General features: G+C 48.4%; 1 protein-coding gene across 2 annotated transcripts in view; it reads left to right on the top strand.

The window, feature by feature from the left end:
* Mapre3 (microtubule associated protein RP/EB family member 3) overlaps positions 1–18757 on the top strand; it is a 48043-nt gene that overhangs the window by 26175 nt on the left and 3111 nt on the right. For both annotated transcript variants that reach the window (XM_055626547.1, XM_055626539.1), the window contains exons 2-3: positions 17583–17710; positions 18314–18459. In XM_055626547.1, the coding sequence (XP_055482522.1) occupies positions 17590–17710; positions 18314–18459 (267 nt within the window). In that variant the 5' untranslated portion in view covers positions 17583–17589. The remainder of the gene's footprint in view (positions 1–17582; positions 17711–18313; positions 18460–18757) is intronic.

Here is an 18757-nt window from a genome sequence, read left to right on the forward strand (position 1 = left end):
GAACAGGTGTGTGTTGGGGGATGGGGAGTATTTTGCTCATGTGATGGGAACCTGGAAGAAGGAAGTGCAGGCTGGTAAAAGAACGTAAGGTCCTACCTTCTAGCTCACTTAAGCTGCTCTGCTACCTCCTGGCCTCAAAGTGACTCTGCTCTGCTACCTCCTGGCCTCAAAGTGACTCGCTCTGAGGGAGGCTAGGGAAGCAAGGATCTCCATCCCTGGCCTCCTTATGGAGACAGGAAGGGAAGAAAAACGGAGGCTGAGTCAGCAGCTCCTAATGCCGAAGATGGCTGGAATACATCTAGACTGAATCTCGTAAGAGGTGTAGTTTAGATGGACTATGATGTGTTTTAACCATTTGTTATTGAGCATTTCTGGTGCTGGTTTTTCATGATTATAAATCTGCCTATGCCTAAAGCTGGGTGTGGTGGGGCATATATGTGAACTCAGCACCCTGGAGATGGAGGCAGGAGGAAGAGGAGTGCAAAGCCAGTCTCAGCTGCATAGTGAAGGCCAGAGGAAGCTGTTGAATCCATATTTTGAAACAAGTAAATAAATGCCTGAAGTTTGGACCTATCCAAAATTGCTGATTTATTATAGAATTCCTAGACATGGAGTTAAGGTCAAAAGGTGTATTTAAAACATAAAACCTTTTAATTTTTTTCTTTTTCTTATCAATTTGCCCTTCAAAAAGGCAAGAGTGGGCCAGTGAGCTCCAGCTGATAAAGGTCCTTCTGCCAGGCTTCATGGCCCAAGTTCAATCATTGCCACACACAAGGGTGGGGCCAGAACTGACTCCTCACAGCTGCCCTTTGAACTTCACACACACACTCCATGGCTCATGCACCCATACACAGGCATGAACAAAATAATAAATGTAAAAAAGTTTAAAGGCAAAAAAAAAAAATTTAAAGGCAAGGGTGTCTAAACCCTTACCAGTTGTCTTTAAGAGTGACTCTCTCATAGCTCCAGCGGTAGATTTTGTCATTAATTCCTATGATTGTTAACTATGAGCTCACTTTACTTTAGCTATGACCATACTCCGAACTACTCACCAGCCTCATAAGACCCAGAGCAGAGTCCCTGAAGGGGCTGGGCCAGTCCTCGCTCTTCTCCATTGGCGCCAAGGTCAGCTGCAGGCCCAGCATTCAGTCTCACAAGCCGCACCTCACTCAACCTGTCCCTGTATTGAAAGTCCTTTTGTTTTCCTTATTTGAGCTGGGATCTTCCCACATAGCCCTGGCTGTCCTGGCACTCACTTGTAGATCAGGTTGGCCTCAAATTACAGCAATCCTCCTGCCTCTGCCTCCCAAGGGCTGGGATTATGGGCTGTGTGCTTCCGTCTTGTCCTGCCATCTCATCTTGGTTGTCATTCAAAGCCATCCTGACTTGTCTAGATAGATCTCTACTTGGGATCTGGCTTCATCTGAAATAGCTGTCCCCACATCCTACCACACCACCTCAGGAAGGTGAGCTGACAGGTTTTTGTCATTGTCTGTGACGGAAAGCAGGGTGTAGCTCAGTGTAGCTCAATGGGAGAACTCGTGTTTTGTGCATGTGGAGCCAAGAGCAGGGGATTGGGGGTGGCAGGGGAGGGGAGCAGACAGCTTAGCCTTCCTGTAGAGAGAAGGCTAAGAAGATAGTGTCAGTAGATCCCAGGGCTATTTTAATCATATTAAGCTGTTGTGACACGAGGCAGTTTCCTGGGAAATAGTCAAAAGGGCAATTTACCTCGGGCATCACCACTGTTCAAAATACTTATTAACTAGTGAGCACATAGCCACTGTGTGAGTCAGCCTTCGTGATGGTATAATACCTGTGGTGGAGTCCATGCACACAGCAGGTGCTAAAACGCCCACACCCATAGGCAATGTAAGCAAAGGCGTGGGAGCCGAGCAGGGCAGTTAGGTCAGCCACCAGTGTCTCACAGCACCCCCCTAAAACAAGAGAAAGAACATTCCAGAGTCCTTCAGGACCTCACCCAGGCCTAAGAGCTGACTCCAGAGTGTGAGAGGCACTGTCTTAAGGACACTGGGCTCTCTAGGTGCTTTCCTGGGGTGTGATTTTACTCCCTTGTTAATTATTACCACCACCAGAGAAGGGAAAGGAAAACTAAAATCCATGAAGCATCTGACTTGAATGGAGCTACCGCCAATACACTGTCACTCCGTTTAACTCCCGAGTCAGGGCTCCTTCCAGATCCCTCCCTGACTCCACCATTGAATGTGGCTTCCTGTCACACAACTCTTAACAAGCACCGCCTCCAGTCTTCTTCCCACCTGAGTAGCCGTCTCTGTTAGGCCTTCTAAGATTCTCCTGCAGTCAGAATTGCAGTAACCACCTCTGACCTGTAAACCACTAACCTGAAATGTCCAAAGTCAAGGTCTGTGTGGCTACCACACTACCTAAACTTTGGCCTTCATAATATCTGTCGACAGGTCAGTTTATATTCTATAAAGTTGTTTGTATCCTAAATTAGTCATTTACTCTCCCTCTTCCGTGAATTGTCTGTAGCGGTCCTTGTTTCATACCCCACGGTGATGGCTAAAAGACACTTGTGTGTTGTAGTAAGAACTTCCGCCCTGGAGAGGCCACCACCCCTGGGACATTGGTGGTGGGTCCTAGGAGGCAGAGCAGGGACTGGGGCGTGTGACATCGTTTTCCTCACTTTCCATGCTCCACACTGCCTGAGGGCATAGCTCAATGTACTGGAGCGTTTGTTGACGCGCACCACACCACAGGGCTGTCTATTTGATTGAAGTTTCTTCTCTAGAGTCTGTATTCCCCCTACTCACAGCAACGACTTGGGAAATCCTAAGTCATTTTCTCTTTCTGAATCCAGTCCTTCCCATGTGACCTTTTTTTTTCTCTCCAGACAAAAACTTAAGAGTGGACTATCTTCAGCTTTTTTTTTTTCCTGTTGGTACCAAATTTCCCCCTTTCTTTTCAGTATAGCAGGAACACTCTGCTTGCTTAACTGCCTTTGGTGGATCTTCAAAACCTTCAGGCAGGGCACATCTAGTGTCTCATGTGTCTGTGAGAACATTAGTATTGTGTATATGTCTGAGGTCAGTACAGATTATCTCAGGAGCATGACCCATGAGAATTCATCAAGCTTCCCAGATGTTAGACATGGTTGCTAGATGTTAGCATCTCTCAGATGCTACAGCCACAAACAGTTCACAGAAGAGCAATAACTATAGAAATAAGTTCACCATTACTAGTCACCAAAAAGTAATAATTAAAAGAACAACAGAAGTATAAATTTTATTAAATCAACACATTTAAAAACAGTAAGAAGCTGGAAGGCTGGTTCATGCCCATAATCCCAGCACTCAGGGAGACAGAAGCAGGCAGTACACTGTGAGTTTGAGGCCAGCCTGGTCTACAGAGTGAGTCCAAGACAGCCAAGGCTATCTCATAAAAATAAAATAAAACAAACAAAAACCAGTAATACTCAGGGCCTGGGCATGATTTTACCAAAAATATTTTAGATCATAGTATTTAGTTCAAGGCTCTTGAACATGAACAAATTTTTTTGGTTTGGGAGGGGGGTCCTCCCCTCCTCCTGAGGCAAGGTTTCTCTGTGTATCTCTGGCTGTCCTGTCCTGGTACTCACTTTGTAGACCAGACTGACTCTGAACTCAGAGATCCTCTTGCCTCCTGAATGCTGGGATTGAAGAATGCACCACCATGCCCAGCATGAATAGAATGTTTTGAAGTTCAAACAGTTAAAGAGGACCAACTAGCCTCTCTCCAGCCCTTGAATTCATAGGGCTGGATGTGATGAGGTTCCAAATGATCTGCTTCTTAATTTTTACACAAACTTGCACAATATCCTCTTAAACCAGAACTACAGAGAACTAAAACAGTCAATAGCATGAGAGAGAAGGGCCTCGTGTACTTTGAACAAGTTTTTGAAAGACCCTGATGCTCCCAGCGAAGAATACTGATAGAGGTGGGATTACAGATTTGGTCAGAGCTCTGGAACCATAAGTAGCTACTTCCTCATTAGAACCAAAAAGCAAACAAAAGAAAAACAGTCTAATTTTTTGTTTGTTTGTTTTAGATGCTGTTTTGGAGGTTTCTGGTTTATCTGTTGTTTTTTGAGATAAGATCTCACATGGCTCAGGCTAACCACAAACTCACTATTGAGCTCCTAAACTTTCTGCCTCTGTCTCTGAAGTATGGTGACAAGAAGAGTGCGACACCGTTCAGTTAATGACGTATGTGATGCTTGGTCTTAATTGCCAACCTGACACAGTCCAGAATTACCTAGGAAGAGTGACTCAGTGGGGGCTTATCTAGATGGAGCTGGCCTATGGGTGTGTCTGTGGGACTTATCTTGATCACCCACAGGTGATCCTATTCCCTAGGATCTTGAACTGTGTGAGTGAAAAGACTCCACTGAGCATAAGCATGATTGCATCCATTCAGTCTGCTCTTGACTGTCTCCAGATCCTGGGACCTTGGCTTCCCTTGCAGTGTTGGGCTATGGCCTACAGCTATGAGCCAAATAAACCTTTTCTTCCTTAAGTAGCTTTTGCCAAAGTATTTTGTCACAGCAACAGGGAATAAAACTAAGATAACACAACAAATGTCAATTTCCTGTTTTTAGTAATTGTCTGTTTTTAGTAATTTAGCCTGTTACTGGAGGAAGTGGAGAACTTTACTTTTGTTTGAATTTTGAGTCTCAAATCACTTTAAAGTAAAAAGTTTGCAAAAATTGAAGAAATGCTGACTTATGCAGCACTTGGAATTCTCTTCAGTGTTTCGTAGAAAGGATAACATGATGTAAGACCTCTGAAAGTTGTATGCTGAGTTAAATTTCTAAATGCCGCAATTCACTTGTAACAATTTCATTTGTGTGGGGGGGGGTTGGTACTGTTGTTTTAATTATAATGCTGTTACCAAACAGTATATTATATTCACACAAAAATAAAATTCTTTAGAGAATTTCCCTCTTGACCATGCACCCAGAACTGCTGGTGATGTGGCTTTTGCCTCTTTTTAGTCACACCTTTTGCCCACACATGCCTTCTGGGTAGACTCTTGGCTGTCCCCCCTTTCTTCCTCATTCGTTTGTCTTCCTCTCACCCTCAATCCAAACTCTGCTTTCCCCCAAAGCCTCTTAGCAGAGCAGAGTGGCTTAACCAGCTTAGTGTGTCTCCCCTGGTCATTTCTCTCACTTGCCCAGCCTGAGTCTCATGGCTCCCTGGAGGCCACATGCCTCGGACAGTGACTGGCATGCAGTCCTGCGTGTGGAGCACACGCTTCAGCCGAGGAGCACGGAGTGGGGAAGGAAGGAGTGTGGAGGAGTCTCCCCAGTGTTCCCGGCAAACACTTTTGTTTACTCATTGTCTTACACTAATTTTCCTTCAAACTAAAGGTCAAAAAGGCTTCTACTGAACCACACAGCTAAACTAAACCCTGAATTAATACTCAAAACATTATCTTCTGGCTGGAGAGATGGTTCAGTGGTTAGGAAAGTGTGGTGTTCTTAAGGAGGACCCTAGTTTGGGTCCCAGCACCCATATTATGTGGCTCATAGCCAACTAGAGCTGCAGCTCCAGGGCACCTGATGCCCTCTTCTGACTTCCCCAGGCACCTATTCAATTTCATGTAGATTTTGGTAATATTCCCCCTCACTCTTTTGAGGTACTGGCAATTAAACCCAGTGCCTTACACAACTCAACTGGCCTTATAGCTGAGCTGTATCCTCAGCTCTGTCCATCCTTCCATTCATCCCTTCTTTCTTCCATTTTTCTCATTTTGAAACAGAGTCACTAAGTTGCCCAAGCAGGCCTTGAACTGTGACCCTCCTGCCTCTTCTCTTTTTCTTGGTCCAGTGTTTAACAAAGCAGGGGGATATTCCCCAGCTCCCGAGCCTCCTTGCATAGAGGAGATCTAGAACTGACTTAGAATGGATAGATCCTGAGTTCTGAAGGAACGTGGAGCGTCTCAAACCAACAAGTACAAGTCTACGTTTAATCTACGTTGCACTTGAAATTTTAACTAAGGGAATCTGACCTCACTGCTGTACAGGCTGCCGCAGACACAGGTGGCCCTGATGACAAACTCCTGCTCTCCTTCCTCAGCATTCTTTTGGCTGGGACTCCCGAGTCACTTGCAGGCCTAGCCTCTGTCCCCACACTCCCACAGAATGACTCAGGCTTCCTTCATTCCTTCTTGTGCACACTATGACTGTTTCATTAAATTCTGGTCATATCATTAACTGGATGGCCACCCTACTCCTGGAAAACAGCCGCTCCCTTGGCTCTGGAGACTTATCCACCTGGCCCAGCCCTAACATTCCTCCAGGTCTTAGTCACAGGTCTCCTGTTCACTCTGCCAAATAAAAGTGACAGTGAACACACGTCCTATACCCCATATTCCCTGTTTGCACTCCTCTCTGACATCCTGTCATCTTAGAGGCCCAAACTGGGGACCCCTTCCCCCCAGAATTGCCTGCCAGCCAAACCCCTACTTAAGCCCCCACTCATCCTATATACACCATTGGGGTGCCTGGAAGCCAGATACGCTGTTCTAATGATGGGGTTTCTGGATCTTTTATGAATGGCTTCAGCCAAACAAAAAGACTCCTTAAAGACAAGACCAGGCCTTAAAATAAGGCTGGTGCTACTAGGGGCTTCACTGTGTTGGGCATATGAGTCAGTGGTTAGCAAATGTTCAATGTTTGAAAGTAAGGCTGATTGAAACAGTAGCTGAGAGGCGGGGTGGGGACGACCTCTGGAATTCCTTCCTCCTCTTACTCAGAGGATGAAATCAGAGTGCAATGTTCTGCACTATAGCTATGCAGATGTCAGTCCGCTCTTCCTGTTGGTGTGATGGTATTGGAAGGAGCTGACCTGGGGTTGCCAGTGGCTGATCGTGACTGTGGACAAATCACTTGAACCCAGGGCTTTCAATATGCAGAACTGACTTGGTGATTAAGGCCTTAGGGGGAGAAATGCTTTCACCTACATGAGTGATACTCCCAATAGGCATTTCAGGGCCTGTGATAGGTCAGAAGAGAAGCTACAGGAAGATAGGTGGGCCTTCTGGAACCTCACCAGTGTGCTTCCTCAAGGTGGGATCTGTCTCCATCTGGGAGTGACCGTGTAAGGTGGGCAGAGGGCAGAGTACTGAGATCATGAATTTGGAATGATGATCAGCTAGACAGAGGACAGAATCAAACAAAACTGCATCTTAAGCTTGTTCTGGACAGCTTCATGGCAGGCTGTCTGGTGGAAAGGCTGGAGGATAAATGAGCAGTTTGTACCCTGTCAAAAGGTCAAGGGGATAAAACTGGGAGGATTCTAAGGGGGCACTGAAAGAGGGGAAGGAAGGAAGAAAGCAGAGAAAGAGCTGAGTGAGCTTAGGGCCAGAGGAAACATACTAATTAGTTCATAAAATCCAACGTCAGAGAAGGCCAAGAACTTAACACTGTCCTAGCTGACCACAATACACCTCATATCAGAAGAGATGTTCTGGTTTTTTGTTTGTTTGTTTGTTTTGGTGTGTGTGTATGTGTGTTTGTATGCATGTGTATGTATGTGTGATTTCATGCACATGTGTGCTGTGGTGCATATGTAGAAGTCAGAAGATAATGTGGAAGAACTGGTTTTCTCCTTCCACTGTGTGGGTGCCAGGGATTGAACTCAGGTCATCAGGCTTTGCTGCAAGCATCTTTACCCACTGAGCCATGTTGGCGGCCCAAATGTAGTTTTAAAGGAATACAAAGTAACTTGGATGGTATGTATCCCCAGAGACTTGGACAGGCTTTGGTAGCATGGAGAGCCACAGAGGAGATGCCAGACCCAGTAGGACTCTGGAAACAGGAATGTTCTCTTCCCAACATGTCTTAGCATCTCCCATAGCTCCATTTCCTGTCCCTAGGCCACCTGGGATGATCAGCTATCTGTCCCTCTGAGCCTGCTAGGAGGAAAGACACTCCTGGAATGTGGCCATCCTGAAATCCCTCCCTGAGTAACCTGGAGAACTGCATTCTCTGCTGCTTGGAGGATCTGAGTCTATGCTGAGAGTTCCAAGGCTTCATACCAGATACCAAGCTGGCATTTCCTGTCTCCCAGTGGCCAGCAACACTTCCTTGGCATGGAAACATAAAAACAAGAACAGAAAACCATCTTTCTGCGCACATCTCTACCATCTGAACCCCTCACCCTAGTGATTCCTCCCTTACTGCTTAGCAGAATCACACTTAGCTGTTGCATCCAGGGTTCAGGCTCCTAGGCCCACAGTAACTGAAGGAAAAGAAGGGCACCGAGCTCCCAAGACACCCTCTGTCTTCCTGCCAAGAGCCTTGGCAACCTGGTAGCAAAGAACCAAAAGCCAAGCCTGACCCTACCCTCTGCCTCCTCAGGACTCTGAGCAAAGGGTGAGAGTCAGGAAAGAAGGAAATGAATTGAATATGTTGATGGCTCTCAAAGTTGCTCAGCTCCTAAGTGATGCAGTCTTCAGTCTTCACAGCAGTGTCTCCTCCTTCCCCTCCAACCAGCCCCACACTCAACAGTCTCACTGTTCCTGTTCTTCAGTTGTGGAGACCGAGGCCTCTTACTCGGGCTAGGCAGGCAGGAAGACCCGTTTCCCACTGCCCCACATTCCCACTGCCCCATAGCCTCCACCAGCCTTGGTTTGATGATGGGTCCATGGAGTTTGATTGGCTTAACAAGTGTTAGTGTGGCTGGAAAGATGGCTCAGTGGTTAAGAGCATTTGCTCCTCTTGCAAAGGACCCCAGTTCAATTCCCAGAACTAACATGGTGGCTCACAACAAACTAACTCTATGGTTTCAGGGAATCGGACACCCTCTTCCGGTCTCCACTCACACCTGGTATGCACACAGTGCACAGACTTATGAGCAGGCAAAAAACTCATCCCAAAGTTTTAAAAGACAGTATATCAAGTAAGTAAGTGGCCTGGTGTGGTGATACACACCTCTAACACCCTTAATCCCAGCACACGGGAGGCAGAGGCAGAGGCAGAGGCAGAGGCAGAGGCAGAGGCAGAGGCAGAGGCAGAGGCAGAGGCAGAGGCAGGTGGATCTCTGAGTTTAGGTCAGCCTGGTCTACAGAGTTCCAGGACAGCCAGGACTGTGACATAGAGAAACTTGTCTCAGTGGGGGAAATATCCAGAGAAAAGCCTTTAGAAGGATACTGTTGTCTTTCTCCCTACCCACCCAGAGGGACCTTACTAAAAGGATTACTTTTAGCAATGGGTCTGCTTCTGCACCCTAGCTCTCCCTTAACCCTTTGAGTTATGACCAGATAGAGCATATAGCCTGTGACTCCTCCACAGACACCTTTTCCTTTGACAGGGGCCACCCTAGGGAAACTTCTGTAAGAATCCAAATCCTGAGGCTGGAGAGATGGCTCAGAGGTTAAGAGCACTGGCTGTTCTTCCGAAGGTCCTGAGTTCTATTACCAGCAACCACATGGTGGCTCACAACCATCTCTAATGAGGTCTGGGGCCCTCTTCTGATGTGCAGGCACACATGCAGGCAGAATACTGTATAAATGATAAATAAATCTTTTTTAAAAATTAAAGAAAAGGAAAAAAAAGAGTCTAAAAAAAAAAAGAATTCTGATAAGACAGACCCATTACCCAGTGCTGAGACCTCAGCAGGGCTCACAGTCTGGGGGAAGAGTTCAGTGATTTAGAAGTATGGTGAGGACAGATTTCTGAAGAAACTGGCTCTTATGTGCCTTGCCACCATCCAGATCCTGCACTGCTCTCTGTCAGTGTTCCGAGCAGACCCTTGAAGCACTCACCTTCCCACCTCTGCTGTGACGGATCCAGCTTTCCACCGCTGAGCCTCTCTGTGAGTCAGGTCCTCATTCATCTCTGAGAAGCAGGTGATTGGCTAGGCATGCCAGGGCTTTGTGACCCGCTGGCAGAACCCTCTGTCTCTGCCAGCCCCTCAGCACCCTCCATCCCTACTGGCACATATTGCCTCCATGTATGCCCAGAATAGCAGGGGTGTGTGAGCCAAACAGGGAAGGAGTAGCAATTCTGCAGGTGTTTCCAGACAGGTGACTTGAGGGCCGGAGCAGCACCTGAGCAGGAAGGGGTAGCCCAGGGACAATGGGCATAGCCCCATGTCAGGAGTGGAGAGATTTTGGCAGGATCCACAGAGTTCTCTCTTCTCAGGCCTCACAGCCTCTGTTCCAGCTTCCCTTCAAGGTAGGATGCCATCTGAAAGCACACACATGGAGCTGGGCCCGCTGGTGCACACCTTTGATCCCAGCACTTGGGAGGCAGAGGCAGGTGAATCCCTGTGAGTTGAAAGCCAGTTGACCTGTGTAGTGAGTTCCAGGCCAGTCAGGACTTCACAGTGAGACCCTCTCTCAACACAGCAAAAACAGGCAGGAAACTAGGAGTTGAGGTCAGATCATGCCAGAGGCCCAGATGGCTATCCCAAGGCAGAAGGGCAGAGAAAAAGACAGTTTTAAGATGTCTCCTGAACCACTGTTAAAATCTCTGCAACCTGACCATAGTTGTGTGCCAGCTGCCTTCTCTGAAGCAAGTGTTCTTGGCCTCTTGGCCCAGTTATACTGGTTACACTTAGCGAACACTTCTGCTCACTCAGGCCTCACCAGCTCCCCCTGGTGGAACTGACACTGCACAGTTTATAAATAAGGAAAAGGGAGGCCTAAAATAGACCAGGACATGGAAGAGACAGGATTTGAAACCAGGTAGTATGACTAGAGATCCAGGATTCTTTCAACAGTTTTTGGACCTGACATGGTGGCACGTCAGTCCCAAACTATGGGGATAGAGGTGGTGTGTAATTCATGGCTATACTGAGAGGTTCAGGGCTGGGACCTGCAGAAAATTCTCCAGAACCATCCAGATCAAGGCCGAACCTGGGAGAAAGCCCGAGAGATTAGAAATGATTGGAGCCCCTGGATTGTCTTTGAGATATGTGTAGAAGGTAGATATCCATTAAAGATTTGAAAACAGAAAGCCAAAATGAAATGCAGTTAGGATTGGGGTTAGGCAATTAAATAATAGCATGTGAGATCTCAGAGGTTTAAACATGCTGCCTTTGCGATTTAGGAATGGAAGTGTTAGCAAGGAAGGAACTGAAGGTCTATAGAAACCCTTCTTTAAAAGATTAATTGCATGAGCATGTGTGTATGTGTGTGTGTGTGTGTGTGTGTAAGTTAGAGGACAACTTTAGAGTCAGTTCCTTCCTTCCACCATGTTATCATTCTTCATTTGGCGGGGGCCTGGAGCTCAGTGGGCTCCTGGAGCCTGGCTTCTGGATGGAGAACAGGGGTTCCATTTCTCTCGGGATTGGCTAGAGTGCTTTAGGGCGAGGCCTGAGTGGGCTAGGCCGAGATGTGGAAAGGTTTTCCACGAACTGTTACAGTTTAGTAAAAAATGAAATCACCTGGGGCAGTGGAAACTTGGACATTCCAAAGCCTATGGTGATATCAAAGTGGTACAGCTCTTGGTTAAGCTGCTGTGCTGAGCACAGCAGAGGTGCAGACAGAAGCCCATGCCTGGTCAGCTTGCAGCCGAGACACAGGCCCGGGAGGCCCAGGCCCAGCAGGCCAGAGGGCAGGTTCAGTGAGACAAGGCCAGCGGAGATAAATGATGAATCTTAGGCAGTCATGGTAGAAGGCTGATGGTATCACAAAGCAGGAAACCAGCCAGCAGCACGTTTATTTGAAATCAGAGATTTATAAACCTTGGGCAGTAGGAGGAATTTGGAGGGTGAATGTGTTTGATTCACTGGGGCCCAGGGGGCCAGGGATACCTGATTTGCATGTACTGGTGTACAGTATCTTATTTTCTATGCAGTAGCATGGTCCTATCACAAGAAGAACACAGTAGTTAATTATCCATGGGTGGGAGAATCTCCAAGTACAACCGAGTGTCACTGCTAAAGACTAAGATCCTTAGCAGGATTTCTAGGAATTCCCAGGTGCTTGTTGGACCAGTTTCCTTATCAGAAAAGAATCCAGCCTATAATCTGCCCTGAGGGCTATGTGATGCTCCTTGCAAAACCTGGGTCACCCAGGTTGGGGAGGGGGGTGCTTTTAGAACCTTGATGAGAAAAGGGAGTCTGTCATCATAGATGTAAATAAATGGCTATCCAGAGATGTCAGACCTCAGCCTAATCCAGCCAAGCCCCACACCATGTTAGTCCCAGGGACCAAACTCAGGTTATCAGGCATGGCAGCAAGGGCTTTACCCACTGAACCATCTCAGCAGCCCCCTAGAAGAACCTTCTAACCACAGGATATCAAGATTTGCTCTTGGTGCTGTTTTTCAGAGCCTCAGCCAGCAGAGCTGAGCTCCCGAAATGTAAGAGCTGTGGACGCCCTCCCCTTGCCAATGACAGCACCTAGACCCTGGGGACCTTGGCTCAGGCAGTGACTTTTACCTCCTAGTGATTTCCTTTGACTCTAGACCTAGTAACAAGGAAGCAAGGCCCGGAAAAGCAGGTTTTTCCCAAGACCACATGTTGATCTGACCGTAGAGTCTCTAGCTAACCTAGCAGGAAACATGCTCTAACCTTGGGAGCTGTTTCTCCTGACAGTCACCTCGTGACAAGAATGGTGGAAGGAAGATGAGGACAGTCTTAAAGAGCCTGCTGCTGTAGCCCCTGAGAGGCGGCCTACCGTGCTCTCCTGGAGGGAGAGAAGCTCTTTGTGATAAACGTGTTATCGCTGAGAGCTTTTGCAGTCTCTGGCACTGCTACCGTCCAGGCAGCCGCTCCAATGGGAACCAAATGCTTGGGCCAGTGCTTTAGACACCTTTGCCCAGCAACTAACTGCTGGGCCTCAGTCAATCCTCAACTCAGAAGACCATCACCAGTGGCTTTCAGGGAAGGAGAATCTCAGAGTGTGACCCATGCTAACCCCACCCCAACTGACCTGGCTCTGAGGGAACAGGCATCCTGCTCTACCCTCTTCCAGGAAACTGGCTTTCTTTGGGGGAAAGGAGGCTCAGCTCACACCCCCACAGACACACACCTCCCCACACACACAGCTCAGAGAGGCAGTTCAAGCACCTGAGTGCCACCTGCTGGCATGTCTGTTTCCATGCACAGGGACAGACTCAGGACAGGAAAAGTAGAGGGCACCTGTCCCCCAGCTTAACCAGGGGTCCAAAGGCTGTATTCTTCATGGTGCCATGGGAGGTATGTTAGAAGGTCCTCATAGAACCCATCAGATGAATCCTTCTGAACCAAGATGCACCCAGACAGAGCAAAGAATACCCCCACTGCAAGAGCCATTCTGGAGCTGGTTTTGGCTGCTCTCCCACACGGCCCACGGGGGAGCAGCTATGATTGGTTCCTCAGCCCTGAAAGGGATGCTTTGTTTGTCTGTCTGTTTGTTTGTCTGTTTGTTTGTTCAGCTTTCTTCTTACAAGCACCATTGCCTCTCAAGAACCCTAGATCAGATTCTTGACAAGTGTGGGAAAAGCTCCCCCATCAAGGGGCACTGGCTGTGGAGGTGTCTGACCCGGCTGTGGAGACCTGGGCATTTTTTCAAGTAGTCATGTTGCTCTTGGTGATCACTGAGAACAGTTGTATCCTAACCTCTAGGAGAAACTACAGGGTTTTTTTTTCCTGGTGTGTCAATAGAGGTAGAAATAAATAAACAAATAAACAAACAAACAAACAAATAAATAAATAATAAATAGAGCGAATAGTAATCCCACTATCTCAGCCTTTGCTATTGCTAAGATGAGGGTTGTGGTATAGCAGAATCACCTGAAGTTTTTTTAAAAGTGTGTATTTGATGGATGGATGGATGGATGGATGGATGGATGGATGGATGGATGGACGGATGGATGGATGGCGATAGAGACAGAGAGATTATATGTAACGAAAACACACACAGGCACATGTACACGCTTGCTTCTCCAAGTGACAAGGCCCTGGAATACATGGAGTGGGCCCTAAATCCAACAAGCTTGGATTCCATGGTGCCATGGAAGCTTGGGAAGGTCCCAAGGGCTAGCAGACCACTTGAGGTCATAGATTGAGGGTGGGGTATAGGGCCATTGCCCTGCTTACCTTCAGTGAGCAGCCTTTGAAAGTCTCACACATTACACAGACTAAAATCCCTAATTTGGCCGAAGAATTCCCAGGGCAAAATTAAGAACGACAAGCACCTTACAAGCCCAGATCCTTTCAGGCCGATCAAAGTGTCAGTGGACCCAGACTGGTCCTTCCCCACGAGCCCAGAGACAAAGTAGCTGCAGGCACCTCGTAGAGAAATGAGTACCATATTAGAAAGGCTCATTCTTGACAGCCACCAGAATAGCTGATAGCCACTACACCCAGCCCAGCAGAGCACACAGACATGTCAGAACCTGGCCTCCCTCACGCTTGGGTTGATTCAGTCCACCTCTCTCTGAATTACACTACTCTTTCTTGACTCCTGTTTCTGTCACATGTTAGGACATTTGATTCTGCTGTCCCATAAGATTACAAACTTACTGAGTATGGGGCAGGTTTTTAACCCTCAATAAGTCAAGACTCTTTCCTATTCTGCATCTTGAAAAGCTTAGTATCCACCCATGCTGTTCACTACCCTGCTGGTATGTCAGGGAACTCCCTCAGAGGCTAGAAACTCCAAACTCCACTGCTCCCTCCCAATGTGCTTAGGCCGTTACTGCTCACCAAGAACTAGCGAGGAATTGGAATCCGAAGGTAAAGCAGCCAGCCTGGCCACTGAGGAGCTCATTCAAGTAGAAAGGATGGGCACACTGATCTTGCGAGTGCAAGGATGCCATTGTAGGCTTTGTCCAGGGTGCCATCGGGCCCCATAGGGAGTTTCTAAGAGAGTTCTCCGTTGAGGATGCTGACACCAGACTCAAGAAGTGGAGCTGGGGACTCAAACTAGAAAGGGATGGAAGACACTGAGAAAGGGTGTGAGGTGGCAGTCCTTCAGGAACTCTTCGAAGTGGCAGGTCTGGAAACCCCGTTTCCAGCACATCCTGGCAGGGCAGGCAGGCACATAAACATGTCTAGCGGTGAGTTTGGGGGTCAGATACAGGGCAGCAGGCTCAAGCTCTGTCAAATTATCCTGGGAAACCTCTGAAATTGGCAGGTCCTGAGTCTTTAGAAAGTCCCAAGATAATAATTTTTTGTTTTTCTTGGCTTCTGAGCCCCACCCCGTCCTGCCTGGGCTCCCTTTCCCCAGACAGCGAAGGACAGGGCTTGTTTTTAAAAGGAGGAAGCACTAGGAATGAATAACAGGATTTTTTCCTTTAAGTGGTTTTTATGCCAAAAGAAAAGTTCATGTAAGTTAAAGATGCATATCATGAGGTTCCACGAGGTAGCGATGCTTAGGGTCAGGGTGGAAGGCCGAGGGGAGCCAGCCCAGACAGCACTGAGTGGGCCCCAATCTACAGCAGGGCTTGTCGCATCTGCCTGGCTGGTCCAGCATGTTGATCAGAGTCAGCTGCTGACTCAGCAGGTCTAGCTGGTGGAGAGCATTCCTCCAGGTTTAAGGTGGCTACGAGAAGGAGGCCGGGACCAGGTCAGGCGCTACCACACCTAACATAGTGCTGCGATCGCCCTACCTACTGAGCTAAGTCTCTAGCTCTGGGGAACTCCCTTTCTTCCACTTGTGCTACTCCTAAGCAGACCCATCACTCCGACCTTACCTCTAAGTTCTCGCAGCTAGGAGCCAGAGGCGGCTCCACTCACCCTGTCTCTGGCAGTCTGCTCCCAGTCCCAACGTCTTTTCACTTACTGCTCCAGTGGCGCAGCGTGTCACCCCTGGACCACAGCACGGGGACATGTGGATGCTGCCTCATTAGACACGCTAGTCCTTGCCTATTACAGCGGGTCAAGTTGTGGGTGGCTGTGTTGAGGGCAGCAATGCGCTAGGAACCAGCATGGTATAGGCTTCCTTTCCCAAAGACACTGCGTGTTGACCCTAGGAAAAAAAGCTGGGGGGGGGGGTGCACGCCTTTAATCCCAGCACTTAGGAGGCAGAGGCAGGCAGATCTCTGAGTTCGAGGCCAGCCTGGTCTAATGGTACAGAGTGAGTTCCCAAACAGTTAGGGTTACACAGAGAAACCCTGTCTTGAAAAAGAAAAAAAAAAAAAAAAAAAAGCAAATAAACAAAAAGCTGGAAAAATACTCTTTACTCCCGAAACAGGAGTGCTTCAGTATCTTGGGGTACATGGTGCTTTCAAGTTGCCTGTTTCTCCATTTCTGATAAAGACCCTGTCATGAGAAAATGGTTCTCTCGGCAATGACAAAGCACAGCTGATGCCTGACTTCTTTGAGGGGCGGACCACAGGTAGGAGGATGCTCGCGCCTGCCTCCTGGCGGTGGATCAGTGTCCCTGCTCAGCACCAGCTGTGTGAATGGAAGAACATTTTTGCCCAGAGTGGCCAAAAATACTTGAGAAATCCCAAGTGGTCTATGCAAAACATGCCAGCCTTTAGTAGGCACTATCTCGGCTGTTCCCAGCACTACCGCTGTGGAACAGTTCATCAGGTTTGCGAGGCAAACCCATCTGTGAGTGCCATATTTACCACTGCTGGCTTGGAGTCGGGATGTGGGCGTCCAGGCCGGCTGTTAGATTAATTCAGTGTTGGAATGAACGTGGGAGAAGGCCTGGAGGCCGGAAGGCTTTGTGAGAGGTTCCCAGTGGCTGTGGCTACCAGAAACTTTGAGTAAGTCAGAGGCAGGGAAGAGCCTGGCACACTGAGGCAGGGGAGCTGAGTGCAGGAAGATGGCAGAAGAGAATGCAGATGAGCCGGGAGGGTGCCCTCACTGGCGTATAACGAGAGTGACTCGGGACTGGTGGTTATAGTCTCTGCAAATGTAAGGGCTGAAGTATGTTTTGAGAGACTGTTCTGGAAAGAAGGCATTTGGTTGTCTTTGGGTCATCCAGCAGACTACAGGCCAGGGGAATAGGGACTGTAAAAGCAGAGGAGACCCAAAGGTGGGCTGGCTTTAGAACACAAATCTGGTAAGGTTACTGTCTAAAATCTCCCAGTGGCTTCCCATTGATGAAATAGAATTTCCCAGGGGTAAACAAAACTCTTCTAGATCCGTCCCTGCTAATCTCATTGTATCATGACTCAACACAGAAACCTACGCCCTGGGGCCTGCTTAGCAACTCAGAGCTCTTGGGCCTTTGTTCTTGCCAGTTCTTGGGCTACTGCACCCCTTCTCCTCATTCCTTGGTAGGCCCAGACATTCATTACTCTCAGGCACCAATATCTCTGCTCTGAAGCCTTCTTGGCCCTGCAAAGCCGAAAAGATCATACTTTTTCCCCCAGGCTTGAACTTCCTGTATTCCTCAACTGCCCATCTCACAGTGCTAAGATTTGCCCATCTCCTGAAGCAGAAACGTTCCGTTAACTTTGTGCCACCCACCAATCCCAGAGCACCAGCCCCCAGGACACGCATAGGTATCAGAGACACTAGTTAACATGTCTGAGGAATGAGCATAAGCCCATCCTCTACATGAATGGCAAGACTGGCATAAGGGGAATGCTCATGTTCCCGGGGCCACCTTCAGGCTGGAGAACAGCTCGAAGGCCTCCTGCTGACATCACCTCTTTTCTTCCTTTGCAGCTGGGGTATGGCCGTCAATGTGTACTCCACATCTGTGACCAGTGAGAATCTGAGTCGCCATGACATGCTTGCATGGGTCAATGACTCCCTGCACCTCAACTACACCAAGATTGAACAGCTCTGTTCAGGTAGGAGGCTGGAACAGGGAGAGGCCCAAGGGAAAGGGGGGAGAGGCTCCTGTAGCTTGTCATTAGCATGAAGAGCCCGTGATACGCTTAGAGTTGAAATCAGGGAACAGAGGTGGAAAAATGGAAAACAGGTGGGGCATTCCTGGGTGGCCAGAGTCAGGAAAGCCAGGGACCACACGAGTTAACAGCACGGGGCCTCATGAGGCCCCTCTGGGGGAGCAGACCTCTCTGCTCTTCTATGAAGCCCTTGCGGGTGCCATCCCGAGCTGACATACGTGCTGAAGTGTTTGGAACGTACGGGTACATGGTTTGAATCAGTATGTCATCACTCGGGGGCGGGGCATGTAACTCAGTGGTAAATTACCTGTTGCATATTTGCAGGGCTCTGGGTTTAATTAACCTTAACACCACCAAAAGATAGAACACTAACTAGTAATCATGGCTATTCTTGTAAAACCAAGGGGAATCAAACCATATCTAAAGTCACAGTTGGGATGGCCCTAGCTCTAGGACAAAGGGAGAGGGACCCCAGGCTTTGGGGAGCAGAGCAGCATGAGGCCTGGGCAGTAGTGGGTACCCCTCATCAGCCATGCCTCTTCACAGGGGCAGCCTACTGCCAGTTCATGGACATGCTCTTCCCTGGCTGTGTGCACTTGAGGAAGGTCAAGTTCCAGGCCAAACTAGAACACGAATACATCCACAACTTCAAGGTGCTGCAAGCAGCTTTCAAGAAGATGGGTGTTGACAAAGTAGGTGTCTGTACCCCAGGGGTCCATGAGGAGCTGTGTTCCCCTGGGGAAGAAGATGACCCATCAGCCAGGGTGACAAGGGCGGCTCAGTTCATTCTGTCATGTGTCTTTCTACCCCTGACTCCCCAAAAGGGAATGCTGTCCACCCAACTCAAGATACAGTGAATGCATTTGACCCCCCCACCAACATCCCACTTCGACAGCACTCCCTTCCCTTTCTCCTCTGTGGACCCGCCCCCTCCGGAGGTCAAGGCTACATCTCTTCCGAGGCCCCACAAAATATCAGCTCACTGCCCCG

Source organism: Psammomys obesus, unplaced genomic scaffold (assembly GCF_907164565.1).
Source record: "Psammomys obesus unplaced genomic scaffold, mPsaObe1.curated_primary_1811, whole genome shotgun sequence".
In the NCBI taxonomy this organism is placed as follows: Eukaryota; Metazoa; Chordata; class Mammalia; order Rodentia; family Muridae; genus Psammomys; species Psammomys obesus.